General features: G+C 40.2%; 3 protein-coding genes across 3 annotated transcripts; 1 reads left to right on the top strand and 2 right to left on the bottom strand.

Annotated features, from left to right (window-relative positions):
* Positions 1 to 11: 11 nt before the first annotated feature.
* Positions 12 to 6,269, top strand: Cpsf160 (cleavage and polyadenylation specificity factor subunit 1). Its single transcript, XM_089836076.1, has 3 exons — positions 12 to 152; positions 1,520 to 5,190; positions 5,260 to 6,269. The coding sequence occupies exons 2-3, from the start codon at positions 1,560 to 1,562 to the stop codon at positions 6,111 to 6,113; spliced, it is 4,485 nt and encodes a 1,494-aa protein (XP_089692202.1). The 5' UTR covers positions 12 to 152; positions 1,520 to 1,559; the 3' UTR covers positions 6,114 to 6,269.
* A 638-nt stretch (positions 6,270 to 6,907) lies between these two features.
* Positions 6,908 to 9,140, bottom strand: LOC149678051 (uncharacterized). The gene is made up of 2 exons (XM_089836075.1): positions 8,778 to 9,140; positions 6,908 to 7,978 (listed from the first exon to the last, which is right to left on the bottom strand). The coding sequence occupies exons 1-2, from the start codon at positions 9,024 to 9,026 to the stop codon at positions 6,941 to 6,943; spliced, it is 1,287 nt and encodes a 428-aa protein (XP_089692201.1). The 5' UTR covers positions 9,027 to 9,140; the 3' UTR covers positions 6,908 to 6,940.
* A 2,298-nt stretch (positions 9,141 to 11,438) lies between these two features.
* Positions 11,439 to 13,090, bottom strand: Prp18 (pre-mRNA processing factor 18). The gene is made up of 7 exons (XM_089836074.1): positions 12,877 to 13,090; positions 12,695 to 12,799; positions 12,299 to 12,634; positions 12,170 to 12,238; positions 11,899 to 12,111; positions 11,718 to 11,835; positions 11,439 to 11,654 (listed from the first exon to the last, which is right to left on the bottom strand). Exons 1-7 carry the CDS (start codon positions 12,937 to 12,939, stop codon positions 11,539 to 11,541), a joined length of 1,020 nt encoding a protein of 339 aa, XP_089692200.1. The 5' UTR covers positions 12,940 to 13,090; the 3' UTR covers positions 11,439 to 11,538.
* Between the last annotated feature and the right edge of the window lie 937 nt (positions 13,091 to 14,027).

The raw sequence follows: 14,027 nt of genomic DNA, 5'->3' as shown, positions 1-14,027 counted from the left end.
CGTCGTCTGCTCGTTCAATTGTGGTTTACCGCGCTACGGAAAAGGTAAAAACGCGTAGTTGTGGTGCGGTTTTTAAGCATAAATCCGGATTAACTTTGGATTCCCGGTGTTAAAGTTAATTACTTTAAATGCCCCGAAAACAACATTAATATGTGAGTAACGCATGTTTATATATTAATGTATAATCATCCGTTGAAAGTGTTAGAAATATTTAGTTTAAGTAGGCCTTGGCTAAAGTCACGCGTGCTTTTGGATTCGTTATACGATAGTTAATTCATTGTTAATGAAGCTTTTGTTAGTAATTAAACGAATTGGCCAAAAATAAGGCGCCTTAAATTTAACTCGGTATAATTAAATCAAATTGTTAACCGTTCTGTGTCCACTCTAAAGTCAATATAGGCCTAGATTCAGGCTAGGAGGATTTATACTATTTACTCAAGGAGGCCAAGCTATTTGGAGGACCAAAAATACACACTTTTCTCCTCCAATTAGCCTGACCTCCTTGCGTAAATGTTATGAATCTTCCTTGCCTGAAAACTACTTATGTCACGTGTTAGGGCGTCACAAAATATTTGAACACTTGTCACAGACCATAATTAAGTTAAACTTGTGTGTTGCAGTTCAGTAATTAATGCATAATTGGATTAATGAACGTTTAGTATGAAGTTTTGTCACCATTAGGCTTATAGAATGGTTATGCATAGTTTTCAGACATGGAGGATTCATACCATTTACACCAGGAGGCCAGACTACTTGGTATACTGCACTTTGACCGCCAAGTAGCCGGGAATCCTGGTGTAAATGGTATCAATCCTTCTAGTCTGAAAACTATGTATATATATTGTTTTTGGTAAACTCGGTACAAGAATGTTTGCATGTCACAAATTTAAGAATCCCAATGTGGGAAACACCTAAAAGGAATAGAACCCCATATGTAACACACTAACACTACACTCTCAAAAGATTCAAACACTTGTCACTAATATTTTGAGTGCCATTAAGTATTGAGAAACCGTTTTGGTTCATTTCCTTTTAACATAAGTAATAGGGAGTGGGCAAAGGGATGAAAATATTACCCTAAACGTCACGAATCTGCTTAGCCAATCAGACGGATTCCCCCACTAGCCTTTTATTCTGCAAAAATTCGCCGCCATTTTGACTGAAAGGGGAGGAGCTATTTTAAGCCACACCCCTCTGCCCTCTCCCTATAGAGCTATATCAGTTGAGGGGGGGGGAAACGTCACAGTTAGGCCTGCCAATAAACGGAGCCGGTTTTCATAATCCCTCCGTGCGGGCCGCTGAAGAACTCCATGCTAAATTTCCTGCACAATCTGGCGCCTAGGCGGGGACTGGCCAAACCCCGCCTCAAAAGCTCTCCTTCCCCCCCCCCCCGAATTGAAATAGCTCTATATGTGCAGTTGTTAAAATTATATAGAATTTTATTGTGCGTTTCGACATATTTCCTGCGCGTGGCGTATGACGTCATACCCTAACAAATAGTGTAATTTAATTCGTGTAGAAATTTCTTCTGTGTGGTACGAACTTTACACTAAACCACAATGACGTCAACAATGTACGCCTACCACAAACAAATCCACCCTCCAACGGGAATCGAACACAGCATTTACTGTCATTTTTACAATTTAACTGAAAAGAACCTTGTAATCGCGGGCGCCAGCCAATTAAAAGTCTTTCGGTTGCGTCCCGGTCAAGAACCGGACTCTAGCAATGTTAAATCAACGGATATCCCTAAACTGAAACTAGAATGCACCCACACTTTCCCTTTGTTCGGTAACATTATGAGTATGCAAGCCGTTAGATTAGTGGGGACATTCCGTGACGCTCTTATTCTGAGTTTCCGTGACGCGAAATTCTCCGTCGTGGAGTACGACCCGGCTACGCACGATTTAAGGACAGTGTCTCTTCATTATTTCGAAGATGATTACGGAATGCGCGCCGGACATATTCAAAACATTCAAGTACCCATCGTTCGCGTTGACCCTGATAACCGTTGCGCCGCCATGTTGGTTTATGGCAAAAATATCGTCATCCTTCCATTTAAGCGCGAGACAACGTCGGAGGAAACCGACTTAGGTCCCTCGACCAGTGCCGGCGGCAAATCACCCATTTTAGCCACCTATACGGTTAACGCGTCAGACGTCGAAGAAAAAATTAATAATATCATTGATTTCCAATTTCTACACGGATATTACGAACCGACATTGCTATTACTATACGAACCCGTTAAGACTTGGCCCGGACGTGTCGCGGTTAGACAAGATACTTGCGCCATATTGGCCCTATCTTTGAACATTCATCAAAAGGTTCACCCGGTCATTTGGTCACTTACCGGTTTGCCCTTCGATTGTACTCAAGTCTTAGCCATTCCTAAACCCATTGGTGGCGTCTTAGTCTTCGCCATCAATTCTTTGTTGTATTTGAACCAAAGCGTACCGCCGTACGGCGTTTCGTTGAACAGTTTCACGGATTTTAGTACGTCATTCCCGTTGCGACCTCAAGATAACGTTAAAATATCGTTAGAGTGCGCGCAAGCTTGCTTTATCGCCTACGATAAACTCGTGGTGTCCTTAAAAGGTGGTGAACTTTACGTTCTAACACTTTTCAACGATGGTATGAGAAGTATTCGCAGTTTTAACTTCGACCGGGCAGCCGCTAGCGTTTTGACCACTTGTATGACCGCGTGCGAACCCAATTACATATTCTTGGGTTCGAGACTGGGGAATTCGTTACTTTTGCATTACTCCGAGAAGGACCCGAGTGCCGTGGTCATCAACGCTCTTAACGCGGCTAATATTAAGTTGATGGAGAATTATCTGCAAGATGAGGACGAAGGTAAAGAAGATGAACCCAAAGTGACGGAAGAAAATGGTACAGGCGAAAAATCCGAGGATGGAGATGGGAGCGAACGACCTTCTAAAAAAGCGCGATTGGCCGATAACATGGGGGATTGGATGGCCGGTGACGTAGCTCTAATTGAAGACGATGAATTGGAAGTTTATGGCAGTGAGGACAACACTGTTAAGGAGTTAACTTCGTATACTTTTGAAGTATGCGATAGTTTGATTAACATCGGACCATGCACGAAAGTCTGTATGGGTGAACCCGCCTTTCTCTCCGAGGAATTCTCTAACAACTACGATCCTGATGTAGAATTAGTTTCTACTTCCGGTTTCGGTAAAAATGGCGCCCTATCCGTATTACAACGCTCCGTGCGTCCTCAAGTCGTAACAACGTTCGAGCTCCCTGGTTGCGTCGATATGTGGACGGTCGCGGCCAGTGTTAAGAAAGACGCGAGTAAGGATACCACCGTAAAAAGTCAACCCGATAATGACGAGGACAAAGGGGATGACAATATTAATACTGAAGGCGGGCCAAGTACCAAAGCGGAAATCATTAACTCGCACGCTTTTCTGATACTGAGTCGTATGGACAGCAGTATGATACTTCAAACTGGCCAAGAAATAAACGAGTTGGATCATAGCGGGTTTAGTACGCAAGCTTCGACCGTTTTCGCTGGAAATCTGGGAGATAATAGGTATATCATTCAAGTATCGCCCATGGGAGTTAGGTTACTCTCGGGTGTACGTCAAACTCAACATATTCCCTTGGACGTCGGTTCCCCCATTGTTTGGGCCACCGTCTCGGACCCTTACGTACTTATCATGAGCGCCGAGGGATTGGTAATTCAACTGATCCTACGAAACGATCCCACTACAAACACTGGTCGTTTAGCTGTATCGAGACCTCAACTTGGCTCGGCAAAATCACGGGTGTTGACCCTTTGCTTGTATAAAGATTACAGCGGGTTATTCACGACCACCCCGAAGTCGGAAGTACAAGTGGACAAACCCGTTGTCGCGCCGCAAGTTCCGAAACCATCCTCGATTGACGGGGTGTTTTCCAAAGTCGAAGACTTCGACGAAGATGAACTTCTCTATGGATCCACTGATCCGTACGATGATAAACAAGACCCGTTACTATTTAACGAACCCGCCAAAGATACCAACAAAAATTACTACGCTAATGATATCAAACCAACTTATTGGGTCTTTGTTGCCAGGGAAAATGGTATCCTCGAAATTTACAGCATTCCGGATTACAAACTATGCTATCTCGTTAAAAATTTCCCCATGGGACAAAGATACCTCGTTGATTCGGTACAAGCCACGACATCCGTCGATAAACCTTCGGAAAAACAGCAACACGAGTCCCTTCCGATTCTTCACGAAATTTTAGTGGTCGCCTTGGGAACCAATAAGTCTAGACCGTTGCTACTAGCTAGGGTCGACGAAGACTTGTTATTATACGAAGCATTCCCGTTCTACGAAACTCAAATCGAAAACCATTTGAAGCTACGTTTCCGTAAGGTAAACCATAATATGCTACTACGCGAGCGAAAGACGTCAAAAATGGGCGGCGCCAATAAGAAGCCGGAAAGCTCGGAAATTGAAAAGACAAGCGATCATTTGAGATGGTTAAGGAGTTTCACGGATATCTCGGGGTACGCTGGAGTATTCGTTTGCGGGGCGTATCCTTTCTGGATTTTTATGACGTCGCACGGCGAGATTAGGGGACATCCAATGAGTATCGACGGAGGGGTGACGACATTCGCACCTTTTCATAACGTTAACTGTCCGAAAGGTTTCTTATACTTTAATCGTCAAGGTGAACTCCGAATCTGCGTCTTACCGACGCATTTAACGTATGACGCACCGTGGCCCGTTCGAAAAGTACCGTTAAGGTGCACGCCGCACTTTGTCAGCTACCATCTAGAAACGAAAACGTACTGCGTCGTCACCAGCACCGTCGAACCGTGCAATCGCATGGTTAAATTCAGCGGTGAAGAGAAGGAATACGATATCTTGGAACGAGACGAGCGTTACATTTATCCGCTAGTTGAGAAATTCACTCTTCAACTATTTTCGCCCGTTAGTTGGGAGATGATACCCAATACTAGGATTGAAATGGAGGAATGGGAACATATTACTTGTCTTAAGAACGTCATGCTGGCCTCGGAAGGCACGTCTAGTGGATTGAAAGGGTACATTGCGCTTGGAACAAACTATAACTACGGAGAAGACGTTACCAGTCGGGGGAGGATACTCATTTTGGATATTATCGACGTGGTTCCTGAACCAGGACAACCTCTGACCAAGAACAAGATTAAAGGTAGGTTGGTGGATGATATTAGACTATTTGAGTTATCTACAGCGTAAAGTTTCACTATTTTATTTTCAGTTATCTACAGCAAAGAACAGAAAGGTCCAGTAACGGCTTTGTGCCAAGTAGTCGGCCTACTCCTAACGGCCATTGGTCAAAAGATCTACATCTGGCAACTGAAAGACTTTGACTTAGTCGGTGTTGCCTTTATCGACACTCAAATATACATTCACTCGGCCATCGCCCTAAAAAACCTGATCTTAATCGCCGATATTTGCAAATCAGTCTCTCTCCTACGATATCAGGAAGAGAGTCGCACACTATCCCTGGTCAGCAAAGACGTCAGACCGATGGAAGTCTACGGAATCGATTTCTTTATCGATAATTCTCAAGTCGGGTTCATGGTAACTGATTCCGATAAGAACATCGTCATATTCATGTACCAACCGGAAGCCAGGGAAAGTTTCGGGGGTCAAAGGTTATTACGTCGAGGGGATATGCACGTAGGGTCCGTCATTAACTGCATGTTTAGAATACAATGCCGTATCGGAGAGTTCATCAACGGAGATCGCAGGTTACTTAATACCTTAGAACGGAGACAGATTACCATGTACGCGACCTTAGACGGGGGCTTGGGTTACTTCGTACCTGTGTCCGAAAAGACTTATAGGAGATTACTTATGTTGCAAAATGTCTTGGTTACCAATATCCCGCACTTGGCTGGGTTAAACCCCAAAGGATTCCGGTTGCACCATAGTCAGCGGAAGATTTTAATGAACCCGCATAAGAATATATTAGACGGCGATTTATTATGGAAATTTATTAATTTGTCCGTTACGGAAAAGGCCGAGTTTTCCAGGAAAATTGGGACAACTACTGATCAGGTTGTTGAGGATTTATTGGAGATTGAACGAATTACGGCGCATTACTAAGACGCCCCCGCGTTTTGTCGCGAATCGGAATTGTATTATTTCACTTTTTTGTTTTAATAACGTATAACAATGTTTGGTACGTATTATCATTAACTGTGTATTTGTTTTATTAATAAGATTTTTTTATATAAAATCGTGAGATCAAGTTGGCGTTCATATCATGGGATGATTTTTCATGTTTTAATCAATGGTATGACATATCCTTTATATGTGTTTTTCTAAAGGACATCGCGTTCATTGATGGGGAGGGAAATCGGGAATTCACGCTAACTGTGGAACGAGTCAGGTCCGGTGGGATGCTAGAAATGGCTGAGGAATACTCGGAAAAATGGCGGACGGTCTACACAAGATCGCCCGCCATTTTTCCGAGTATTCCTCCCCATTTTCTAGCGTCCCATCGGACCTGGCTCATTCCACAGTTAACGTGCCCGGTCCGGTGAGAAGCTAGAAATCAGGGAGGAATACTCGGAAAAATGGCGGGCGGGCTACGTCAGACGAACGAGGAAGATCGTCCGCCATTTTCCCGAGTATTCCAACCCTATTTCTATCGTCCCAACGGACCTGACTCGTTCCACAGTTAGGTCCGGTGGGACGCTAGAAAACGGGGAGAAATACTCGGGAAAATGGCGGGCGGTCTACATCAGACCGGCCGCCATTTTTCCGAGTATTCATCCCCGTTTTCTAGCGTCCCACCGGACCTGACTCGTTCCACAGTTAGCGTGCCCACCGATTTCCCTCCCCATCAGATATCGCATCCTCTCTCAATGTGGTACGGTAAATTGAGTAATTAAGGCTTTTCATGGTCAACTTGGGTAAGTCCATTTATTTTACTTTGTGGTTTGTAGGTTACAAAGCGCGCAACACACGTAAACAATTTCGTCTAAATTCTTAGCGAAACAATATGGAATGTTATTTTTTAGGATCTTGAAACGTTTAACTTTATTTAGACCGAGAACTTTATTCAACTTTAATTTCGTTTCCAAATCCGTATTTCCTGTATAATTCCACTTTACTTCCGATAATCCATCAAACTTCAAATTAACACCGGAATTAGTTAGAACTTTATCGCCCTCTCGGTGATAACAATCAAGCCCGCATTGTTGGACGATAAATTCATCCCTAACTTTAATTTTATGAACCTTTGAAACGTTCATTATGAAACCAGTTGGCGAAAATACGATGAAATACTTCATAATCTTTTTAGGCCTATTTTTCTTAAGCCTTTGAGTAGGTTTAACGACAACTTTGACGCGGCTTATGACGCACGTTACGTTAGGATGGTTTTCTTTTAAGACTAAGGGTAAATTAGATCGAGTTGTTTCTCTCGGCAGCCATATTAAAAACCCGGATAAAATAGCGGCCATATTGGGCAACCAAAATTTGAAAATTTCCCGGGCGAGCGACGTAGAAATACCAAATTTTCGCGCCAAGTCTTTGAATGACGGATTTTGACGCAGTTTCGTCAGGACTAGAAAAACTTGATGGGATACGTCCATTTTACACGGAATTGACGTAATATTTTGCGTTAGTAATTCAAGTAGGAAACAAAAATGGGCGTAATCTAATCCCGTGTAGATCTTACAATCGTCACGTGATACGTAGTCGAAGAATGACGTATCAACTTGCGTCGTAATGTTTTTGGTTTCATTACCACCAGTCTCATTACAATCTTGCCAAGGCTTAGCGGTTAAGGAATGAGTTGTCGTAAGTTCGTTTATTGTTTGTGGTGAAACAATTTCACTCGAGTTTTCTACTGCAGTTTGTCCATTTTCACCGGGATATGTCGCGATTTGAGATGGCGGGATACATTGGCTTCCCGATTCACAAATTAGGCCTATCATTGGTTCAGTATTTTCGCTAGAACTCTGTGTATTATTTAATAGGCCTATTTGTGGGGCGGAGTTTTGATTGGCTTGTTTTAAAATGTCATGAAGAAATCCCTTGCCGGTAGCCGCGATAAAACTATCAACAGTGCGTTGTTGTCGTATTGGGGTTGGGGTTGGGGATACTGAAACCGTTTCTTTTGGCCAATTTGAAATTTCTTGCCAAAACGCGCCTTTTATATTCACAATGTTTTCAGTTGGATATGGGTTTTTTGTTGTTGGTCTGCCATCTATAAAATGCTCGGAACACACCTGAAACAATTTAATTAATCCACCTTATTCACAAATTCCGACGCGTCTGCCAAGGCTTAATGTGCGAAAAATCGCCTGTTAAGCCTTGGCGCACGAATGGAGAATAAGGTGGATTATTAATCCGCTACATTTTGGGAAAGGACCATTATTGGTATTTTGTGTCCCAGTGAACCCCTTTAAACCGGAAATGTTTTAAAATGGCGTGAATAACCCTTTATCTTATCAAAAAAATGTCCCCAAGTTCCTTTAAATTTCTTCAAAATTCATCACTAACAAGTGCTTATTTCCATCCCTGTTCTTAGTTATAAGCATGGACAAAGAATTCGCGCCAAAAAATTTGTTTTCACGCTATAGGATAGGCAATCTCTGACGCCAAGCATCGGTTGTCAGCAAGCGCGAAGCAGGGTCTCTATGTAACGTAGCTTTGTGCGATGTAAAATCGAGAGATAGGGAGTTGCCTATCCTATATTGTGAAAACAAATTTCCTCCCGCGCATTCTTTATCCATGGTTTTATGTATTTGGACTCACAAGAGCGCGTTTATTTGGAACCCAATCGCCTCTCTGTATATATTGAATCCATTTAAGTCTTTCAGTTTCCTTTGGGGGGAATACGTGAAAGGATAACGGGATTAAACAAATGCAATCCTTTCGCATCAGCCGTGACCCGTCTTCATTAAGATGATCGGGACAAATCGAATTTTTCCATCGTGATAAAATGTAATCCGTATTTTTACAAGCGGTAACTGAACAATAACGCCCTCGGCTACGTGTAGACATTATTTAAAATTAAATAATAATTTATTATTAAATTTTAGACTTTATCAATACAATTAGAACATTGAGGGAATTCGAGGCTGCCATTTCACTTAATTTTCTTTTTTTTTTTCAAAATATTTGCAATAATTGCAGATACTGTAGCAGACAACCTTTGGTACGATCAGTTATTGAGCTTATTTCCAGTCCGATTCCTTGAGTGCATAACCAGGGCTGGAAATAAGAAAAAATTCTTATAGGACATGCGTCCAGTGACCCCCCCTGTTTGACTTGAAAATTTATAGGACATTGCCCACTGGAGTGTGAAAAATAGCGTCGAATCTCCATAGTCAAGCTATCAAAACTTCTGAAAATTTATTGGTCATACTGTCCAGTGACCCCCTTATTTTTCAAAAAAATTATGGGACATTTTAAAATTATATTGGACAATGTCCAGTGTCCTGTGCTTATTTCCGGCCCTGTGCATAACTGCATATTGCTTTTTCCCTTATATTTTGCAATGCGGCAATAAAATGTTTCTCAATTCCGTTAAATTATTCAAGGATTTTTATTTTTGCGAGTAATTATTTCTTCAAGTTTGTCTCCAGATGGTCTATTTTAAATGTAGGTCAATAATTGCGATGCGTTAGTGTTTTCTAACTCAAAATCCACTCCAATATATATACTCCATAGTCTATAAAAAGCGTCGTCTGCTATATGTTTGTCCTTGTGGGCTGGGCCTCCCTTATCCCTGGCTGGGCTATGGTTCTGCTGTTAATAAAGGCGTGAAGATAGAAAATAAAAGATTAGATTGGCGGAACCAATAAGAATTTCCCATATAATTTGTTAATTTATACAGTCCATTTAATACCTTAAATTAAAATAAATACGTCAAGTTATGTCCAGTATTAACTGAAAAAAATTCCGTTCAAAATCTATGCAGATCTCTGCCGAAAAATATCCTTTATCAATAAATGCAGGGCTTCAAATTGGCCATTTTTAGTCAAGTACCGCTGCAGTCTGTTCTTAGGTTTTTCGAGGGTATATAAGACTGGTCTCTCTCGTAGCTTAGTGGAGACGAGTGTCACGGACACGTCTGAACATCGATCGCTTTAGTCAGGCAGATCTGCTCAGTAAGTGTCTATCACTGTCATTGTAAATTCAGGACGCTCCTGTCTGCCTAGTTAATTATCCCATAATTAATTAGCTGCAACAGTTTAACGAGCGTCACGGGTCTATTTGCCGTATCTCTAAAAATGGGGAAATAGCTAGCTAAATTGTTGTTTATGTCGTCTCCATGTACGGGTGACCCGCGAGTGGTGGGTGTACCTTCGTTTTTTGAGATACCCTAAATTTATCCACTTCATTCAATACTACATCAGCTTACGTAAATCCTACTTCTAAAATTGTACTAGAAAACAATCATAGAGCTTGTAAGACACAACTAAAGTCACAAATTCACAATAGAACGTCTGTGGTAACATCAACGAGTCTACTATTGGACACTTTAAAAGACGTGTATCATCCTAAACTGCGGTTGTTTGTAGAATTTCGAATCATAGCAAATGTTTGATATTTGCTAACAAAATTTATATCTTTATTGCAAATGCCTAGGCATATATGAATTTCAAATTTCTGCCAGTTTGAAATAGAGTCCTTGTTTTGCCAGGGATTTAGTATAAATGCAGCTTTTAACGTATTATACCTTAAAAGAACGGCCTTTTTCTAAATATGAAAGGAAAAATATTAAAAAGAAATGAATGATCTCTTATTGCAAATTAATTAGTATTTAATTAGTCTAAAAATTGAGGTCTACTGCGCCGCCACTGGTTTAGTGTGTTCTGCGTCGTTCTGCGAACCTCTTAGGCGCGTGATCGAGTGGGCTGCCTCTCAGCTTTTGAGCAGAGCCGGAAATAAGCACAGGACACTGGACATTGTCCAATAAACTCTTAGAATGTCCCGTAATTTTGTTAAAAGCGAAGGGGTCATATTCATTGGACAGTTTGACCAATAAATTTTCCGACGTTTTGATAGCTTGACTATGGAGATGCGATACTATTTTTGCACACTCCAGTGGACGATGTCCTATAAATTTTCCAGTCATACAGGGGGTCACTGGACACATGTCCTATAAGAAAATTTTCTTATTTCCGGCCCTGCTTGTGAGAATTCATCAATACCTCTCACGCGCGTGATCGAGTGGGCTATGCCCTACCTTACCCTTACGGCCTTACCAGTGAGAATTCAATCAGCAAAGCCCGTAGTAATAACGTTTCTTTTCAAATGGGGGCCCAAAAAATAGCAAAACATTTCCCAATGTGCCTTTGCTGCTAGTTAGAAATAAATTGAAATAAACACTTAGTGGGTTTGTTAGTTCAGAACAGAATTTATTAGATAATATTTGAAGTGAAATACATTCTACATTCAATAGTAAAATTATAATATGAAATGCCATGTTTATTCATTTATTACTTGAAATATTTACAAAATAAATCAAAGACAACATGATACATGATCAAGGGGCAATAATGTATAATTAGGCATTATATTCAACAGATCGTGACGGATCAGTGGGGAAAAATCGCTGACATTGCGTCATCAAACGCTTCAAACCTTGAATGTATTTTCGCTGAGTTTCGTCATTTAATACGTCTAAACATTAATGTTAAGGAAAGATAAAACAAATTTAAAATTAAATCAAGTTCAAAAGGATACGCGCAATATTTTGCGAGAAAATCTTTTCTCTTCCAGTACGAGCGTGAATTCCCACCATAGTTACTCCAATTGGCCACGGAGCGTTGCCGATTGCCATTTCCAAATAGGCATCGGAAGCCTAAAAAAATACAAAGACGCTAAATTAGATTTAAGTTATTTAATTTATAATCATAAAACATACCTTAACGTAATTTTTTTCAAGCAATGCTTGCACAATTAAAACTAAATGATCGAGGATATCAACCAAGCAATTGTTGCTTTTCAGTTTTTTGAATAAAGGTTTGATGTAAGAGACGGTTTGCGTGTACGTTGCAGCTGCAAGTTTGCCGTGCATTGACATTTTCTCTTCCTCGCTGCGATTGTTTAAAGATTGACCCCATAATTGCAGCAAAAACTGCAACAAAAAAATCTCACAAAATTCTGTCGAGGTCGGAATTTAAATTTAAACTTACCTTAAGGAAACTTAAGATTAATTTGCTGTTAAATTCAGATTTGCCTTTTCCAAGTTTCTTTGCGTCCAACTGAAGAAGAATTAAGATTAATTAATCATCATTAATTAATTTAATTAATGACCTAATTACTTGTATTTGCTCCATGGTGGTCAATTCCTCCTCAATTTTCACATCGTGAACTGATTTTCCATCCTCAGTTTTTCCCTGAGATTTCAAAATCTCGTCCAAATAAGCCTGATCGACTTTTTCCATCGCTTCTTGGAAATCATTTCGAAATCCTCGATTCGATTCCGGTTCAAGTATCTCGAGGCGTCGTAACCGCTGGAATGCTTCGATCTCAGTTTCTCCGAACAATTGAATTGGTTCCAGGCGTTCGCGTAAGCGACGGATGACTTCTTTTCGAGGTAGGACGCGTTCCTCATCAACATCTTTCTTCTTGTACGATGAAAATGAACCATCTAGAAGCTGGTGATGACGGAGAATAGATGATTAGGTGACCAACAACGGTAAAAAGGTTTGACTTACGTATCGGTCATCTTCCTCTTTCAGTTTCTCTTTTTGCTTATTCCAATATTCTTCATCGGATTTTTTTATTAGTTCTTCGCGTTTGAAGAATTTCTTTTGAGGTCCCTTTAATTTAAATTAAATATTAAATAATTAAGGATATTTCTCTTTTGTTATGACCAAGGCTTAAAATTTATTCATACCACGAGTTGTTTGCTTTCCAATTGGCGTTTTTTCTTCTCTATTTCAGCTTTTAATATATCCATCTTTTAAGTATGATGTATTAGTTGTTAATTTAGCAATAAATAATCAAATTATGCCTTTAAATGTTAGTGAAATAACAATTTTTAGATAAATTCTTTCTTAGGCCTAGGTCTAGCCTAATTTTTCAATTCAGAATTTCTAGCAGAAGTCTTAGGACATCTGCAAAAGTGAAATGATCTTTTGCCCCAGACATAAGTAAAAGTAAAAATATGTAATTAATTATATTTATAGAGAGTTTTTGATTTAAAAAAGGCTTTATTAATAATATCAAATACAATTTTACAAGTGAAATTAGTGTGCAAGAAAACGTAATGTAAATTATAAGAATTAACGTTATATTTATTTTTTTCGATGACAAAGTTTGGCATTCCAGATATTTCCTGAAATTCCCATAGATATATATACGGGTCTAGATACCCTACTGAATTGGGGAAAATACGGAGATGACAGCTAGCAGTCGACGCGATTTTCCCGGGGGAAGATACCTAGTGCGCCATCTATCGCTGAATTTTGAAAGCTAAAAAATTCGATAAATAACTTTTGCCAGCGGGCGTGCTGATGCTTTGCAATAACAGCTGATATTTAAAGAGATTTAAGCGAATGTTTGTTCAAAGTAAAACTATTTCCTAATCTGAAGGGGAGGTCCTCTTATTCTGTTCGTAAGCAAATCATTTTGTAAATAAGAACAACTGTTAACCATCTTTAATGCCTTATTTCACTAACATTTCATTAAAAACACTACTTCTTTTACATAAAAACTATTTATTTCACTTAAGAACATAATTACACGTATAAAGGAGATCAGAAATACGTAAAGCTACTTGAAAAGTTAAGCCTAATTTGAATTTCCCGCGCTTTCCATATTCGAATTATTCGTTTTTTTGTTTCTTGAAACTCTCAATAGATGGCGTTTGGATCTAATTCCCCCGCCGTAAAGCGTCGACTGCTAGTTCTCACCTCCGCATTTTTTAAAGGGCCTAACAGAGGGGAAGTGTATCTAGACCCGTATATATATCTATGTGAAATTCCTGCCTTCAGGGCATATAAATCTTTGGTCTTAAGTTCCTACAGTGGATGAACTAAACTTTGT

Source organism: Phalangium opilio, unplaced genomic scaffold (assembly GCF_054372755.1).
Source record: "Phalangium opilio isolate 3A_F unplaced genomic scaffold, DU_Popi_V2 ptg000042l_1, whole genome shotgun sequence".
Taxonomy (NCBI): Eukaryota; Metazoa; Arthropoda; class Arachnida; order Opiliones; family Phalangiidae; genus Phalangium; species Phalangium opilio.
The sequence above is the reverse complement of the archived record's forward strand: the minus strand, read 5'-3'. Positions and strand labels throughout refer to the sequence as shown.